At 48.6% G+C, this 18,761-nt stretch overlaps 1 protein-coding gene across 21 annotated transcripts in view; it reads right to left on the reverse strand.

Annotated features, from left to right (window-relative positions):
* NRXN2 (neurexin 2) overlaps nt 1-18,761 on the reverse strand; it is a 336,186-nt gene that overhangs the window by 149,556 nt on the left and 167,869 nt on the right. For 12 of the 21 annotated variants that reach the window (XM_039366158.1, XM_039366176.1, XM_039366159.1 and 9 more), the window contains 4 exons: nt 17,100-17,484; nt 15,669-15,859; nt 10,940-11,113; nt 8,839-8,958 (listed from right to left, as the gene is read on the reverse strand). In XM_039366158.1, the coding sequence (XP_039222092.1) occupies nt 8,839-8,958; nt 10,940-11,113; nt 15,669-15,859; nt 17,100-17,484 (870 nt within the window). The remainder of the gene's footprint in view (nt 1-8,838; nt 8,959-10,939; nt 11,114-15,668; nt 15,860-17,099; nt 17,485-18,761) is intronic. The other 9 variants (XM_039366175.1, XM_039366161.1, XM_039366166.1 and 6 more) reach the window with 1 other exon arrangement.

Raw genomic sequence — 18,761 nt, forward strand, 5'->3', positions numbered from 1 at the left:
GTGAGATTTGAACCGCTGACCTGCTGAACACAGTCAGCTAAAGTGGCCTGCAGTACTGCACTCTAACTGCTGCGCCACCTCGGCTCTTTTTTTCTTGCCACAGTTGCTAAGCGAATCACTGCGATTGTTCACTTAGTAACTCGGTTGTTAAGTGAACCTGGATCCCCCCATTGACTTTGCCTGTCAGGTCACAAAAGGGGACCCTGTGACCCCGGGACCCTGCGACCGTCATAAATATGAGTCAGTTGCCAAGCATCTGAATTTTGATCATGTGCATGGAGGATGCTGCGACAGTTGTAAGTGAATCACAGGACCCTGGAACACTGCAACCGTCATAAATGTGAGTCAGCTGCCAAGCCTCTGAATTTTGATCACATGGCCAACGGGGATGCTGCAAGGGTCATAAGGGTGAAAAATGGTCATAAGACCCTTTAGTCAATGCTTTTGTGACTTTGACCGGTCCCTAAATGAACCGTTGTAAAGTTGAGGACTGCCTGCAGCCTGAGTACAAGGGAATCAAGGTCTTTTAGCTGCTCAGTATTTCATCCATTCAAAACGCTCCTGTCCGAATATGGAATATTTTAAACCTTCCCAAAAACTTTCCACTCTTTTGTTCCAAGCTCTGACATATAATGACACGACTGGCTATAGCCAATCAATGGAAGACCCCCAGCTCCATTCTGTGCCGTCCTACAGCAGGACAGGCGGTCCCTGACTTACAACAGTTCATTTAGCGACCGTTCCAAATTACAACAGCACCCAAAAAAAAAAAAGCGACTCGGGACCGTTTTTCACACTTAACAACCGTCGCAGCATTCATCGTGGTCAAGTGATCAAAATTCAGAGGCAACTGGTTCATATTTATGAGCGTTGCCGTGTCGGGGGGTCACGTGATCCCCTTTAGCGACCTTCTGACCGGCCAAGTCAATGGGAGAAGCCAAATTCACTTAACAACCGGGTTACTAGCTTATCAACTGCAATGATTCAACCGTGGCAAGAAAGGTCGTAAAATGGAACGAATGTCTCACTTGGCAAGAGAAGTCTGGGCCTCGACTATGGTCGTAAGTCGAGGACCACCTTTAATCTGCACTCTGGCACGCTTAAGAGAGCCGCGCTATCTCTCCAACCCGATGCGCTCGGGGATAACATTCCCGCATCCCGCTGTCAGCGACGGGGCCTTCTCCGAAAGGAAGCTGCCCCAGGCGGAGGGCGGCCCAGCCTCTCTTAATAGGTGGCAATTGTGGGGGTCTCTGAGGGGGGAGAGGTGGCCCCTGTGCCCCTTCTTTCCAGGGCGCTTCAGGGCCTGGGTATAATAGGGCTCATTAAAGACTTTCCGGTCTTCCCTGCCAGCCCCTTGTCTCATTAAAGTGGATTGGGCTGTCAGCTCCAATACGCAAGGAGCTTCATCAGCAGTGCAGGAGCTGGGGAGGGGGGGGACAAACTAAGGGGGGCTGTGGAGGAGAAGCAGATCCTAGATTTGGTTTTCTCTGATGCAAGATTCTCCGGGGGGGGGGAGAGAGGTGGGTGCTGCAACAGGGGAAATGTGCAGAGAGAAGCAGAATAACTGGGTAAGAGAATAACAGACTTGGAAGGGACCTTGGAGGTCTTCTAGTCCAACCCCCTGTACCCGTGGTGGCGAACCTGTGGCACGGGTGCCAGAGGTGGCACTCAGAGCCCTCTCTGCCCCCTAGGCCTTCAGCTGGGTTTTATAAAACCTTTTCTCTTGAGGCCTCCGCCGCCGTGTGCAAAAAAAAAAAAAGGTTCAATCAATCAATTTCAACTTCTCGCAGGAAACAAAAAGATCTTGCAAAGTTGGAATTGATTGATTGAACTTTTTAGTCCCACCCAGTCTGCCGTTACCACTGCAGCCACGCCCACCCAATGGGCCACGCCCACTCAATGGGCCACCGCCCATCCGGCACCCAACGATACGTAAGTGGGTTTTGGGTTGCAGTTTGGGTATTCGGTCTCTAAAAGGTTCGCCATCACTGACCTATGCCATCTCAGACAAAGGGTCGTCCAGTCTCTTCTTAAAAATTCTGGAGGCAGGTTGTTCCACTGGTTAATTGTCCTCACTGTTAGGAAGTTTCCCCTTAATTCCAGGTTGCTTCTCTCCTTGATTAGGTCCCATCCATTGTTTCTTGTCCTGCCCTTCAGATGCTTGGGAGAATAGCTTGACTCCCTCTTCTTTGTGGCAACCCCAGAGATAATTGGAATACTGTTATCATGTCACTTCTAGTCCTTCTCTTCATTAAACTAGACCTACCCAATTCCAGCAACCGTTCTTTATGTGTTTTAGCCTCCAGCCCCCCCCCCCCGATTATCTTTGTTGCTCTTCTCTGCACTCTTTTCAGAGTCTCAACATCTTTTCTTATATCGAGGCGACTAAAACTGGATGCAGTATTCCAAGTGTGGTCTTACCACGGCATTGTAAAATGGAACTGATACTTCGTGTGTTTCCACCCGTGGCTTCAGGTGCTTGACCCCCCCCCCAACTTCTTTGAGGCAGCCCCTCAAACATCGGAACGCTGCTTTCTTGTCACCCTTAGTCCTTTCGGAACAGTTTCAGCGTCCCAGGGTTACGTCATCAACGGGGAAACCAGATCCACTTAACAACCAGGTTACTAACTTAACAACTGCAGTGATTCATTTAACAAATGTGGCGAGAAAAGTGGTAAAATGGGGCAAAACTCACTTAAGAAACTGACTCACTTAGCCACAGCAATTCTAGGCTCAGTTGTCGCCGTAAGTTGAGGACTACCTATAGCGAGGCTAAAGGAGCTAGAGCAGCTCAACCTGTGGGTCGGGACCCCATTTGGGGTCGAACGACCATTTCACGGGGGTCGCCAAACAACGCAGTCCGTCATTTTTTCCCCCCTTTTCCTTAGCTGTGCTCCTCCCTTTTATTCTATTGGCTTTTGAAAGCCAATAGAATAGACTCTCTTGAATAGAGTCTAATTCTATTGGCTTTCAAAAGCCAATAGGAATTGTCCAGGCTGTCTCTGCCCTGCTGAGCCCGCCAAAAGTCCCATTCTGCAAACGGTGCTGCACCAGTTGAATAGTCCTCGACTTACGACTGGTTGAGTAGTCCTCGACTTACGACCGGTTGGGGGGTCGCGGCATTAAAAAGGTTGAGAACCACAGCTAGAGCATTTTTTTTTAAGTCCAGAGCAAGGACAGGAGAGTTAGAAGCAGCTGAGGCAGGCACCTCCCTGGTTCACAGGAGCATAAAAGTTCTTCTCATATCCTGCCTGGTTTTAATTTTAAGTTACCCGGTTTCACTTGGGAACTGGCTGGCTTGTAAACTAAATAAAAACATAAAATTAAGAGTCTCTGCTATTTTACTAGTATCTCTGTGTCTTTATTTATGGAGCGTGCCATCAGGCAGCCTGGCCACAGCTGGAAATGCTGTCGCCAGCCACCGTTTACTCCTCAATCACATCCTGGGTTCTAAAAAATTAAACTTGCATCTTGCTTTGGCATCCCCGACTCCACAGAGCGGCGTTTCTCAACCTTGGCCATTTGAAGATGCGTGGACTTCAACCACCCAGAATTCCCCAGCTATGCTGGCTGGGGAATTTTGGGAGCTGAAGTCTGCTCGTCTTCAAACGGCCAAAGTTGAGAAACACGGGCATAGAGGAGCGGAAGGCAATAAAATTCTGTAATTTTAGCACCACGGAGAGGTCTTTCCTGCACCCTCCAGGCAAGCACATTTTTCCACACAGCGTTTCCCTGGGACAGAAAAAAAAAAGAAGCATGGCTATCACGGAAGGCTCCAACACATGTTTCTTTGCAGCTTTAAGATGTGTGGATCTCAACTCCCAGAATTCTCCAGTCAGCAGAGCTGCCAAGGTTGAATCATAAAATCACAGGGGCCTCGGAGGTCATCTAGTCCAACTCCCTGCCCAAGACAGGGGTCTTTGGGTCATTCTGGAAAAAAATATTTTCTTGAAGACTCCCAGTGATGGAGCATCCACAATTCCAGGAGGCAAGCTGTTCCTTTAATTCAGTGGTTCTCAACCTGTGGGTCGGGACCCCATTTGGGGTCGAACGACCATTTCACGGGGGTCGCCAAACGACGCAGTCCGCCATTTTTTTCCCCCTTTTCCTTCACTGTGCTACTCCCTTTTATTCTATTGGCTTTTGAAAGCCAATAGAATAGGCTCTCTTGAATAGAGTCTAATCCTATTGGCTTTCCAAAGCCAATAGGAATTGTCCAGGCTGTCTCTGCCCTGCTGAGCCCGCCCAAAGTCCCATTCTGCAAACGGTGGTGCACCAGTTGAGTAGTCCTCGACTTACGACCGGTTGAGTAGTCCTCAACTTACGACCGGTTGGGGGTCGCGGCATTAAAAAGGTTGAGAACCACTGCTTTAATTGTTCTCACAGTCAGGTAATTCCTACATATTTCTAGGTTGCTTCTCTCCTTGATAAGTTTCCATCCATTATTTCTTGTCCTGACCTCTGGTGCTTTGGAGAATAGCTTGAACCCCTCGTCTTTGTGGGGTTCAAATATTGGAAGACAGCTGTCATGTCACTCCTTCTCCCCCTTAGATTAGACATGCTTAGAGTTCTCTCAACCGTTCGCCCTACAATTTAGCCTCCAGACACCTGATCCTCTTTGTTGCTCTTCTCTGCACTCTTCCCAAGATCTCAGCATCTTTTTCCTATCAGGATGGCCACAAAAGGACACAGTATTCCTGCAGTGGCCTCACTAGGGCGGAATAACGTGTCACGATCGCTCCTTGTGATCTTAAGAAACCCAGGTCTAGCACAAGGGCTTAGCCGTGGAAATAAATCAGCGTATTGTGCAAAACCCTAATGAGGATTCATTCATAAAACCACCCTCTCATTGTAAAATATCTCAGTGGGCTGGCCTTCCCTAACATAAATAGACAGACAGTCAGACAAACAGATACACACACACACACACACACACACACACACACACAGGTAGTCCTCGACGTACGACCACAATTGAGCCCAAAATTTCTGTTGCTAAGTGAGACATTTGTTAAATGGGTTTTGCCCCATTTTACGACTTTTCTTGCCGTATTTGTTAAAGGAATCACTGCAGTTGTTAGTAACACAGTTGTTAAAGGAATCTGGCTTCCCCCTTGATTTTGCCCAGGTCACAAAAGGAGATTATACACAAACCCCGGGACACTGCGACCGTCATAAACACGAATCAGCTGCCAAGCATCTGAATTTTGATGCCCTGACCCTGCTGATGCTGAAACGGTCCTAAGTGTGAAAAATGGTCTTAAGTCGCTTTTTTTCAGCGCTGTCGTAACGGTCACCAAACGAACAATGGTCGGTCGAGGACTACCTGTCCACCCACCTTAACCAAGCCTAATCTATCCAAGTTTAGCACGTTTCACAAATGCAGCTGCCCAGGCTTTAATGGGCTAATCACAAACCCAGTCGCTGTTTTTAATATCCCTGGAAGGAATGGTTGCAAGACCCCTGGAGGTGGAATTGGCAGGAAGGGGAGAGGAACGGCCTCTTATGTGAATTAAAAGTTTCCAGCCTTCATTTCCCACCTTTCATTTCGCTTCGCTGGCTATCTTGTCAGTAGATTAAGACGAATCATGTTGCAATTAAAAAACGAAACCTCCAGGCTCTGTTAAAAGATACCTGTGAATATCGGGTGACAGGGACTGTCTCCATAAGTATCCAGGGACTGTACTTCAAGCTTAACCAGGAGATCCAACACCATTTTAAACAAACGGCTGTTCAGTCTCTTCCTAAAAACCTCCAGTGATGGAGCAACCCACAACTTCTGGTGGCAAGCTGTTCCACTGGTTAATTGTTTCTCCTTAATTCCAGGTTGCTTCTCTCCTTGATCAGTTTCCATCCGTTGCTTCTTGTGCTACCTTTAGGTGCTTTGGAGAATAGCTTGACTCCCTCTTCTTTGGGGTAACGAACCCTGCTATCATGTCACCCCTGGTCTTTCTTTTCATTAGACTAGATATTCCCAATTCCAGCAACCGATCCTTATATGTTTTAGCCTCCAGTCCCCTGATCATCTTTGTTACTCTTCTCTGCACTCTTTCCAGAGTCTCAACATATTTTTTATATTGTGGTGACCAAAACGGGATGCCGTATTCCAAGTGTGGCCTTACCAAGGCCTTGTAAAGTGGTATTAATACTTCACGTGATCTTGAGTCTATCCCTCTGTTAATGCAACCTAGCACTATGTTGGCTTTTTGGGCATCAGCAGCACACAGCTGGTTCACATTTAAGGGATTGTCCACTAGGACTCCGAGATCCCTCTCTCAGTTACTACTATTGAATTACTACTATTGAAATGCAGCAGTATAGTAGTGGAAGTGATACAGTTAGGAATCTTAGCCCTCAGATGATTAGCTAACCTATCTTCCACTTCTCCCCAGAACATTTGCCTCATCCAGATGATGGTTCAGACAGGGCTGCCTCCCCACCCACCCGCAATCGCTCAAAACATCTCAGCCTTCGTGCCCGGCTGCTTTGAAAGTCCAGTTTACGACACGCAGGTAATTATGACGAATGTTAACCTTTAGATTTCAAGATTTTTCTCGCCAAAACGCTCATCTTGTTGCTTTGCCGGCTGCAATTTGCACCACGCCACACCTTCGGGGCGGAGCGGCAAAAACATTTCCTCTCAACTGGATTTGCAATAAAAAGGGTGAGGGGGTTTAAGCAACAGACACAAACACACACCCGCCGCTCATGCGGAAGAGTTTTTGGTTTTCATGAGCTCTGACACAAACTTAATCCGATTCGGACTAATGAACAGATTGCCTGTAATTATCTTTTAGGCTCTTCGCTTCTCCAAAGTCTCCGATGCATTTCTTTTGCTCAGAGAGGAGAGCAAAAAAGCAAATTTTTGAAAGGAGATGTTACATTTAGAAACGCATACCGGCCCATGCACATTTACCAATATGCTTTCGGGGAGAGAAAAAAAATATATTCATAATAAGGTATAAGTAATATTTGTTTAAATCACAGCAAGTGCAGAATGGATAGAAACCAAATCTACCAGCGCGTCTGCTGTTCTACAAACCTTTGTTTCACTTCTCTTCTTCTTTGGATCTCTGATCGTAAATAAATAAACTTTGAAAGGTTCTCCTGGGTTCCCAACAATCTGCAGCCTCGTTGCCCACAGCCACTTCACCCAGAGATCAACGGCTCCTTAAGGATTTATTTATCCCAGATAATTTCCAAGCGGTTCCCTCCAGAGGACAGTTGCAACCAGATGCCCTGGGGTTTAACCCTGCTGCTGACACCCCAAAGGCAGATTCTTCCTCTTTTTAAGTTGCATTTAAAGCCCAAACCTTCTGCTTCTCATTAGCTCTGAATGCTTGCACAACAAGGGGGGGGGGAGGGAGAGAAAGAAAGAAACCGAATCCAAACATTCACGAGCCAGCGAGCAAGTGAGAAATAAAAGGTCCCAGAATGCAACTTTAAGCAAACAAGTAAATAAATAACACTCTGAAGATGCTGAAAAAGACGCGTTGGGGCAAATGTACAAACATTTTAAATTGCTACTGTTGTTAGGAAGATGGCGAGGATGATAACGATGCAAAATTATTACCGTCCAGAATGCAAACCCGTGTTTCGTGGCTGAGACTGCACTGGTCTCGTGTCTCTCACCGTTGTCTACCCTGGTGTTTCTCAATCTTAGCAACTTTAAGAATGGGTGAACGTCCACTCCCAGAATCCCCCAGTCAGAAGGGTTTAAGATGGGTGGACTTCAACCCCCAGAATCTCCCAGCCAGCAGGCTTTAAGAGGGCTGGGCTTCAACCCCCAGAATCCCCCAGCCAGCAGGCTTTAAGAGGGGTGGGCTTCAACCCCCAGAATCCCCCAGCCAGCAGGCTTTAAGAGGGGTGGGCTTCAACCCCCAGAATCCCCCAGCCAGCAAGTTTTAAGAGGGGTGGACTTCCACTCCCAGAATTCCCCAGTCAGAAGGGTTTAGGATGGGTGGATTTCAACTCCCAGAATTCCCCAGCCAACAGGCTTTAAGATAGGTGGATTCAACTCCCAGAATCCCCCAGTCAGAAGAGTTTAAGATGGGTGGACTTCAACTCCCAGAATCCCCCAGCCAGCATGAATTCTGGGAGCTGCAGTCCAGACACTTGCTCAGGCTGAGAAACACCCGTCTACCCACCTGGTCTTTTCCGTGGCATTTCTGCCTTCTGAAATTTTTAACCCATTCTCCTTCTCTCGCGCGCACTTGCTCTAGTAACCGCATGAACATCAGCCTCCCCCCCCCCCTTTGACAAACCTGCGGGTCTTCCGGCACTGCGCAGCACAAGTCCCGTGGCTTCCAGCTGGCCGACTCCCCCTGGGGGGAGACGAGCCTAAGAAGGGGGCAATCTGGCAGGGGACCCCCCCCCCGGTTCCTTTCACCCTGGCTGAGCTCTTCACGGATTGGCCCTCAAGTGCATCCACAAGGATGCTTGTGGCATGGACGGGTAGCTTTTTCTGCAGGCGGTGCTGCCCGTGTCTTTTGGCGTGGAAGCGGGGAGAGGAAGGACCTCCTCACCCATGTTGTGCATTTCTTCTACCCTCCCCTCTCCTCCCCCAGGAAGGCAGATCAGCCCCTGAAAACCTGCCTATGCAGAATCTGAGCCTGCAGCTGCTTTTAACAAGGATCCATTCCGGGGATCTGCTTCTGAGCCGTCCCAGGTCTGGATGAGCACCGCGGAGGCCCCAATTAAAGGCTGAGCAGAAAGGCCCTTTACCCCCAAGGGGGGGGCTCGTTCCCCTCCCCCAAAATGCTTTGGCAGGACCCTGTCCCTGTGGCCGCTCCCCCCCAACGTCCACCCACCCTCCGTCCCAACTCGCTGACTACTCACGGTCATTGCACACCGGGCCGCCGTAGGAGGTCATGGTACAGTCACACGTGTAGCCGTCCCATTGCTGAAGGCAGACGCCCTGATTGGAGCAGGAGTCCTCCGTACAGGTGGTGCTGGGGCCTGGGGAGCAGGGGGGGTGGGTGGGGAGGAAGCAGGAGGCAGAATCAGGGGACCAGCTCTAAGCCAGGGCACTATCAGGCCAGGAAGGGCACTGCCAACTTCCCAAGCACGGCAGGTTATATAGAGCAGTGGTTCTCCACCTGTGGGTCGGGACCCCATTTGGGGTCGAACGACCATTTCACGGGGGTCGCCAAACAACGCAGTCCGCCATTTTTCCCCCCTTTTCCTTAGCTGGGCTCCTCCCTTTTATTCTGTTGGCTTTTGAAAGCCAATAGAATAGACTCTCTTGAATAGAGTCTAATTCTATTGGCTTTCCAAAGCCAATAGGAATTGTCCAGGCTGTCTCTGCCCTGCTGAGCCCGCCAAAAGCCCCATTCTGCAAACGGTGCTGCACCAGTTGAGTAGTCCTCGACTTACGACCGGTTGGGGGTCGCGGCATTAAAAAGGTTGAGAACCACTGATATAGAAGATGCCAACTTGCTAATGCTTTGGGAAATCTGGGGGGCCCTGAGCTGTGTTGGGAGGGGGGGCAAGGACAGCCCCAGTGGCCGTGTTCACCCAACGTTAAACTCTAAAGCGGGGTTCCCCACCTTGGCCTCTTTAAAGAGCTGTGGACTTCAAACTCCCAGAATTCCAGGTGTGGAGTTAAAATCCACACCTCTTCCAACGGCCCAGGTGGAGAAACGCAGCTGTAAAGCCTAGGACGGTGAACAAAATTAAATTCCTGCCTGGATTTGTGCATCCACCCGTTTTCTGACCTTGCACACCGCGCTGGATCTTCAGCGGATTGAACGGGCTGCTTTCTCCCAAAAACTGCGCTGACACACAACCAAGGCACCTTTTATGAATTAAGCCGTTCAGGTTTTACTTTAGCTGGTTAAGTGGGGTGTTATGCAAACTCCGTGGCTCCGTTCGCGTAATGGTGGGATAAGGGAAGCTTAATGTCCTCACAGGCATCTGAGACACGGACAGATATTTACCTAGCGCTGCACTCATGCCTCCTCTTCACTGCTTAATCCTAGCTTATTGATTCAACTAATTGGCTGGAATGGCACGGAAGGCTACAGGTGGGCTCAGCCCAGACAAGTGGCAGGCGGGCCAGCTCTATCCCACTTACCTTGTTGTCTGAGCTGAGCTGCAGTTACACAAGCTCACCCTAGAAAGAGAGGACAGCGGCTGATTCCAAGAACAGCCCCCACCCCAAATTCAGAGGTCCGTTCACAAAACACGCAGAACATGCAAGACCCAAAGAGTTGGTCATCGTCTGACTTTGTGTCACAGCTTGGTTTACTTAATGCACTAGGAGGGAGGGAGGGAGGAGGAATTGGAGGCAAAGGGGGAGAGAGAGAGAGGAAGGAAGGAAATGGAGAGAGAAGAAGGAAGGAAGGAAATGGAGGGAGGATGGAGGGAGGGAAGTAAGGAAGGAAAGAAGAAAACGGGGAAAGGGAAAGAGGGAGGGAGGGAGGAGAATTGGAACGGAAAGAAAGAAAGAAATAGAAGGAGAGAGGAAGGAAGGAAGGAAGGAAGGAAGGAAGGAAGGAAGGAAGGAAGGAAGGAAGGAAGGAAGGAAGGAGAGGAATGAGGAAGAGGGAAAAGGGAGGGAAGGAAGGAAGGAAGGAAGGAAGGAAGGAAAGGAAGGAAGGAAGGAAGGAAGGAAGGAGATTGGAATGAGGAAGAGGGAGAAAGGGAGGGAAGGAAGGAAGGAAGGAAGGAAGGAAAGAAGGAAGGAAGGAAGGAGATTGGAATGAGGAAGAGGGAGAAAGGGAGGGAAGGAAGGAAGGAAGGAAGGAAGGAAGGAAGGAAGGAAGGAAGGAGATTGGAATGAGGAAGAGGGAGAAAGGGAGGGAAGGAAGGAAGGAAGGAAGGAAGGAAGGAAGGAAGGAAGGAAGGAAGGAGATTGGAATGAGGAAGAGGGAGAAAGGGAGGGAGGGAGGGAGGGAAGGAAGGAAGGAAGGAAGGGAAGACCCTTTGCCCCTCTTACCGTCACAGCCTCTCTCGACGTGCCCGATCCGGTGCAGGGCGTCGGCGATGAGGTCTGGGAGTCGGCCGTTGAGGTCCACGGAGGCCAGGCAGCCCTGGAAACCGTCCCGAGAGGCAACCAGTTTGGGCAGGTTGTTGAACATGCTTTTGCTCAAGCCTCCGATGTACAGCTCCCCTGCAAGGCCGAAGAGAGGTGCGTTAGGAGCCCTCCAGCCCTTCCAAGGGTGGGGGTCAAGACAAGGGTCCAGATGGGGATCCCCTTCTTTTGGATACTGAAGGGGATCCTGGACAAGAAAAAGGGATTCAGCGTAAGAGTCGCTGGGAATTAGATGGTATAGACTTTTAATAAATTATTTGTCTATCTATCTGGTCCATTTGTCCTCTATCTATCGTCTCTATGCTGTCTGTCTGTCTCGATCTCTGTATCTCTGTTTCTATTATATCATCTATCTATCTATCTATCTATCCATCCATCCATCTATCTATCATCTATCTATCATCTATCTATCTATCTATCATCTATCTATCTATCATCTATCTATCTATTTATCTATCTATTTATCTATCTATCTATTATCTGTCTATCTATCTATCTATCTATCTATCCATCCATCCATCCATCCATCCATCTATCATCTATCTATCTATCATCTATTATCTGTCTATCTCTGTCTCTGTCTGTCTATCTATCTATCTATCTATCTATCTATCTATCTATGTTTGTCTATCTATCTATCTCTGTCTGTCTGTCTGTCTATCTATATATCTATCATCTATCTGTCTGTCTCTTTATGTCTGTCTGTCTATCTATCTAATCATGTCTATCTATCTATCTATCTATCTATCTATCTATCTATCTATCTATCTATCTTTCTCTGTGTATCTCTGTCTGTCTATCTGTCTCTCTCTCTCTCTGTCACTATCTCTATCTCTATCTCTATCTATCATCTATTTATCTCTATCTCTGTCTATCTTTCTCTCTCTCTTTCTCTGTTTCTATCTATATCTATCCACCCATCCCTCCCTCCCTCTACTCTCTCTCCGTTTCTCTCGGCAGCCTTGATTCCTGGCAACTGCCTGGCCCGGCCTCTTCATTCCTGGCACCATTTTCAGAAGAGATTTGCCCTCCTCTCCTTCTTCCCAAGGCTGATAATGTTGAGCCAGATTGGCTAGCACGGGGATGGGAGACCTAGGGGAGATCCCAGGACTGAAGACTAGACTGACAACTCCCAAAACAGCCCTAGAAGACGATGGCAAAGAAGCCCCCAAGGAGCCACGCTCAATCCAGGAGTCCTTGACTTACGACCACGACTGAGCCCCAAATTTCCATTGCTAAGCAAGAGAGGTGTTAAGTGACTTTGGCCCCGTTTCACAACCTTCCTCGCCATTAAGCCGTTAAGCGAATCACTACAAGTGTTAAGCGAGTCACACGGCTGTTAAGTCAGTCTGGTTTCCCCCAGGGACTTTGCGTGTCCGAAGGTCGCAAAAGGGGGATCACGTGACCCCTGGGAGACATCGCAACCGTCCTAAGTACATGCCAGTAGCCACGGGGGTGTGTGTGTGTGTGTGCAATGGTTGGAAGTGTGAAAAATGTCCATAAGTTCCTTTTTTCAGTCCCGTCGTAACTTTGAACGAACAAACGGTTCTAAATCAAGGACCATCCATATTAGACAAAACCCAGCCGAATACAATTGTGAAGTTATGCGCTTCCACACAACAGCTTCTGTCATCCCCAAGGGGGGGGAAATCACCCCACGGATCCAGAAGATGGAACCTCCCCATCACCCAAACTGCAGCTTTTGCTTAGACCCAAATCTCTCTTTTTTAAATTAAATTATTTATTTCTTCCTTAAGGTCTGAGAGCCGCTCAGAGCAGTTTTGTTAAAGGTCACAGCCCACATTAGATTAATTATGATGTCTACCGCTCTCTACTGTTATGCTCTGGATCCCTTTGGTTTAGCTTATTGAATTAGGGGTTGTTGTTTCTTTTTTTTTTAAAAAAAAAAGAAAACACAACCGTATCCAAACTGTCACACTTAAAAGCTAATTTAAACCCCAGAGCATGAAACTGCCTCTTTCCTCCAGGCAAAACATTTGCCCAGAAGTAGAGATTTGACTTGGTTTAAAGCTATGCACAAAATGCACTCAGCGTTCCGCATAAATTGCCGGCACGTTCAGCGTCTTCCATGACAGATTAGTCCAAGTGCGAGCAACTGAGCCCTAGCCAGAAATGCCCCTGTTCTCTCCGTTATATTATTTCCCCTTTGCAGTGAAGAAGCAATTAATTTTTCTAAAAAAAAAAAACAACCTCTGGATGCTCTTATTTTCTTTATTTCGTTTTTAATTTAAAGCGAGCGCAAGAAGAATTAAAGCAGAAGGGAACCGGGGGGGGGGCAGGGAAGACTTCTCGCTGGCCACTGACCCGGAGTTTTAAACATCTGCTTTTTAAAAATCCCACATGTGGAGCGGAAAGGATGAATCTTAGAAAGGGGACACCTAAAGTGTAAACATCTTTTCTGGCAGGCGTTTGCCACGCTTCTTTTATGGAGTAAATGAAAAATAAGTGAACCCCGTATTATGTTTCTAAAGGAACCCAGGGGAGAAAGAAACAGCCCAAAATGAAAATTTAAGCTGGTTTCTAAGGGGGGAAACATAATTGTCAAAATAACACAATAACAGAGTTGAAAAGGACCTTGAAGGTCTTCTAGCCCAGGGCTTTTCCACCTTTTCACCCATTGTACCACTTTTAGGAGAGGGCAACATCCGAGGACCACCAGTCGCCTAGCAAGGTGTCAAAAACTTGATGACCAAAAAAAAAAAAAACCAAAGGAAAAAAATGATAAAGTACAGGTAGTCCTCGACTTACAACAGTTCGCTTAGTGACTGTTTGAAGTTACAATGGCACTGAAAAAAGTGCCCCCAAGCCACAGCCGAGCAAGACACACCTGCCTGCCCCTATGCCATTCCGAACAAACTGCTGTCTAGTCTCTTCACAAAAGCCTCCAGTGATGGAGCACCCACGACTTCTGGTGGCAAGCTGTTCCACTGGTTAGTTGTTTTCACTGACAGGAAATTCCTTCCTGATTTCCAAACATTTGTTTCAACGTTTCTCAGCCTTAGCAATTTTAAAATGCGTGGACTTCGACTCCCCAAATTCTGGCTAGGGCAGGGGTAGGCAACCTTGGCTCTTTTATGACTGGTGGATTTCAACTCCCAGAATTCCTGAGCCAGCGATGCTGAGGAGAAATGGAGGAGAAATGCTGGCTCAGGAATTCTGGAAGTTGAAGTCCACGAGTCATGAAGGGGCCATAGTTCCCCCATGCTGGCTCAGGAATTCTGGGAGTTGAAATCCACGAGTCATAAAGCGGCCTAGGCCTAGGCCAGAGGTAAGCAACCTTGGCTCTTTTATGACTCGCGGACTTCAACTCCCAGAATTATTCCGGAACCTGAACTGAGATGCCTTGTAATTCAGTTCCAGACAGCATCAACTCAACAAAAAAATGGTTTTAAAACAAATATTTATTCCAGGAATTCTTAGCAGAAACTTAACATTCTGTAGATGCATCTGGTTTTGTATATTTGTCCACTTTGCGTAGATAAAAACAGTAATTTCTCCCTATCAGCTTAGCGTGGCTGGCTCAGGAATTCTGGGAGTTGAAGTCCACGAGTCATCAAAGAGCCAAGGTTGCCTACCCCTGGGATAGGGAATTCTGGGATTTGAAGTCCCCCCCCCCATTTTAAAGCGGTTGAAGTTGAAAACCAGTGGCTTAGAATGACCATCGGCGGAACACAGGAAGTCCTTGACTTACAGCTATTCATTTAGCGACTTTTCAAAGTTAACAGCGGCACTGGAAAAAGTGGCTTATGACCGTTTTTCACACTTACGACTTCTGCAGCAATCCCATGATTGCGGGATCAAAATTCAGATGCTTGACAACCGGTTCATACTTACGACGGTCACAATGTCCTGGTCTTCTTTTGCGACCTTCTGGCAAGCAAAGGTAATGGGGGGAGCCAGATTCACTTAACAACCGCATTACTAACAACTGTAGCGATTCACTTAGCAACTGTGGCAAGAAAGGTCGTAAAATGGGGCAAAACTCACTTAACAACTGTTTCGCTTAACAACATAAATTTTGGGCTCCATTGTGGTCGTAAGTCGAGGTCTACCTGTAATATATTTCTTCCTAATTTTGCATTTAACAGCTACCACCGATTTTGGCCAGCTATTTTTTTTGGGGGGGGGGGGGTTTGAAGGCCTAAAGGTCGCCCCCTGGTGCCTTAACTGGAAACTGCTGCAGTGGTTCTCAACCTTTTTAATGTCGCGACCCCCAACCGGTCGTAAGTCGAGGACTACTCAACGGGTGCAGCACGGTTTGCAGAATGGGACTTTTGGCGGGCTCAGCAGGGCAGAGACAGCCTGGACAATTCCTATTGGCTTTTGAAAGCCAATAGAATTAGACTCTATTCAAGAGAGTCTACTCTATTGGCTTTCAAAAGCCAATAGAATAAAAGGGAGTAGCACAGCTAAGGAAAAGGGGGAAAAATGGCGGACTGCGTTGTTTGGCGACCCTCGTGAAATGGTCGTTCGACCCCAAATGGAGTCCCGACCCACAGGTTGAGAACCACTGCTCCATATGATGGGCTCTGTAGTTCCGACTGCAGGGTTAGGAGTTGCCCTTTCAGCACCCTGGAGGAGGATCCCACCTGGTGGAAATTTCCTGGCTCACCTTTGAGGTCCAGGTTGCGGGCGCCATTGGAGTGCTGTGTGACAGTGCGCGAGTCGATCTTCAGCGTGTGGACGTTGTTAGTGTCGCGGGACACAATGACGTTGTGCCACTGGTTGTCGTTCACTGGCTTGTCCGAATTCCCCTTCATCAGCGACGGCCCGTTGCCCAGGTCGAAAACGTAGTGGATGTACCTAGAGGGTGGCCGGAACAGAAGGAATCAGAAAAAAAAAAAAGGAAATTCTATTCAATTCAACCAATTCTACCTTTGAACCCAAAGAGAACACGGGCAGTAGGTGGCTCACGTCAGCTAGCCAAGCTGCACCCTGCTGAGAAAAGCAGCTGACGAAAGCAGAGGATTTCATTCCAATTCCTCACCAGACGTAAATATTTCCCTTTTATTTGGGCCTCCGAGGGCCTCATCGTACAAGGCAGGAATCAGCAGCCCTCCAGGCAGGAGAAGGACAAGGCCAGCCCAGAGCGAGGTCTTCCAGGGGCCCCAAGAGACGCCCTGAGCACCCATTAAAACTCCAAAGGGCAGGAGGAGAAGTTTGACGCCTGAACCTTCATAAAGACAGGCTCCTCTCTGCACTGCCATCTCTATCAGCTGTCTGCAATAGGAGGAACCCAGGGCTTGGAGAGCCCCAGAGGGTGAAGTGCGGGGTGGGCAGAAAATCAGAGGTGGTCATTTAGTTTGGCTGGGATTCCTAAGAAGAGGGAGGGAGGGAGGGAGGGAGGGGAGATAGGTAGGTAGGTAGGTAGGTAGGAAGGAGAGATAGGAAGGAAGGAAGGAAGGAAGGAAGGAAGGAAGGAAGGAAGGAAGGAAGGAAGGAAGGAAGGAAATATAAGGAAGGAAGGAGAGATAGAAAGGAAGGAAGGAAAGATAGGAAGGAAGGAAAGATAGAAAGGAGAGATAGGAAAAACGGAGAGGAAGGAAGGAAAGAGAGATAGAAAGGAAAGAAGGAAGGAAGGAAGGAGAGACAGGAAGGAAGGAAAGATAGGAAGGAAGGAGAGATAGGAAGGAAGGAAAGAAGGAAAGATAGAAAGGAGAAATAGGAAGGAAAAAAAGAGATAGGAAGGAAGGAAGGAAGGAAGGAAGGAAGGAAGGAGAGATAGGAAGGAAGGAAGGAAAGATAGGAAGGAAGGAAGGAGAGATATGAAGGAAGGAAGGAAAGCTAGGAAGAAAGGAAGGAGAAAAAGGAGGAAGATGTTTCTTTAAAGCAGAATTTGTCATTGACCAACGGGTGCTGGGGAGGGGGCCTACGTGTGGGGAGACAGTGGATGGAACGGAAACGCCTCTCAGTGGGCAAATGGCTCTGGGGGAGAGGTGGATTCTGGCAGAGGACGCAGAGGGAGAACTGACCCTGTCCCTGCCATGTGCTTGCGGGACAGCCAAGCCGCCTCGCCAGGGCCCACGGGGGGCCCACACCTCACCCTTTGACGAGCTCCACCACGATGAAGTCGTTGCCGTTGCCGCTGTTGAAGAGGATGAGCCCGTCGGTGGCCGTGGTCTTGAACTGGAAGAAGAGGTGCATGGAGGCGTAGGCCTGCAGCGTGGCCAGCGCCAGGTAGCTGGCCTTGCTCTTGAAGGTGACCGGGTCGGCGATGATGCTGCGCAGGCCAAAGCGGGCGTTCAGCTCGCAGTAGCTGATGTCGCCGTTCTTGCAGAGGTCCATGTAGGGCATCCCGTTGAAGATCAGGCTGCTCAGGTGGCCGATGAAGTTGGAGGGCACCATGGAGATGAACCGCCGTTCCGTCATGATGCCCGTCTCGATGTTGTGGAACTCCAGGCGGGTGTGGGCGCCCGCCATCTGCCCTGCTTGGGCCGAGCAAAGGGCAGGGGGGCAAAATATTAGCATGCCAAGCAGAGGGCCGGCAAGGCCTCGGAGAGAGAGGCCATGCCCAGGAAAATCCAGCAAAGAGGCTAAATCTTGCAGGAATTCAAGGTTTTCAGAAGCCTGGCAAAGCTCTTTCAGCCCCAATCAACCAATCAGGGACCTCGGAGGTCTACTAGTCCAACCCCCTGCTCAAGCAGGAGCTCCTATATACCATTTCAGTGGCTGTCCACTTGTCCACTTTAGCCAAACTTCTATTTCCAGCTTCTCTATAGCCTGTCCGCCCCTTTGAATCCAGACTGTAATGCTATTAATCAATGTCACTTGCTATTCATTCTATCCATCATCATCATCATCGCTATTAATCAGGGTCTAATCCTTGTGGGCTGGATCTGCGCGTCTAACTTGATGACCGAATTAAATCTGTTTTCTGACTTTGCACAATTCATATGTGAGCCAAACGAACTGAACTGAATTAAATTGAATACTAATCAGAGTGGCCAAGTGTGATTTGACACGCAACGAATTTGTCTCCGGTGCAAGCAGCTCTCCGTAGATACTACGGCCACAATTACACCCATTTGTCTACATAGCCACAAACGGGTGGATATGTACAGCGTGCAAAGCCACAGCGCAGCAAACCACGTTTTGCCGGTGGCAGAATGGCAGCTGGACCAGAATCCAGCTGTTTTGTTTACAAGCCGGGATGGATTGTTCTGAAGCTCCCCCTAGTGGCCAAAGTGGGTGATTGTATAAGAGCCTGAGTCAGGAAAGAAAAGGAACCATTTCCAAGATGGCTTGCTGCCCTCTTGTGGCAGAAAGGAAGAATGGCAAAGGGACAGGTGAACACAGGTAAGAGCAGGACTGTGTGAGTTTGCAGGGCTCCAACATCTTTTCCACTCTTTATCACAAGCTGAAGCATTTGTGAGCTGGGCAGCCCCCCTTCATCTGATGCACAGGATGGCCTTAACACCGGGGGAAGGAAATGCCGGTCGTCCTCGACTTACAACTATAATTTCTGTCGTTAAGCGAGACAATCCTTCAGTGAATTTTGCCCCAGTTTACGACCTTTTCTCTCACGGTTGCTAAGCGAAGCCCTGCAGTTGTTAAGTTGCTAACCCGGTTGTGAAGTGAATCGGGCTCCCCCGTGGGCTTTGCTCGCCCGGAAGGTCGTAAAAGGGGATCACGTGACCCGGGGATACTGCAACCGTCGTAAATATGAGTCTGAATTTTGGTCAGGTGACCCATGGAGATGCCACAA

Source organism: Crotalus tigris, unplaced genomic scaffold (assembly GCF_016545835.1).
Source record: "Crotalus tigris isolate CLP2741 ecotype Arizona unplaced genomic scaffold, ASM1654583v1 scf7180000020245.1906669, whole genome shotgun sequence".
Lineage (NCBI taxonomy): Eukaryota > Metazoa > Chordata > Lepidosauria > Squamata > Viperidae > Crotalus > Crotalus tigris.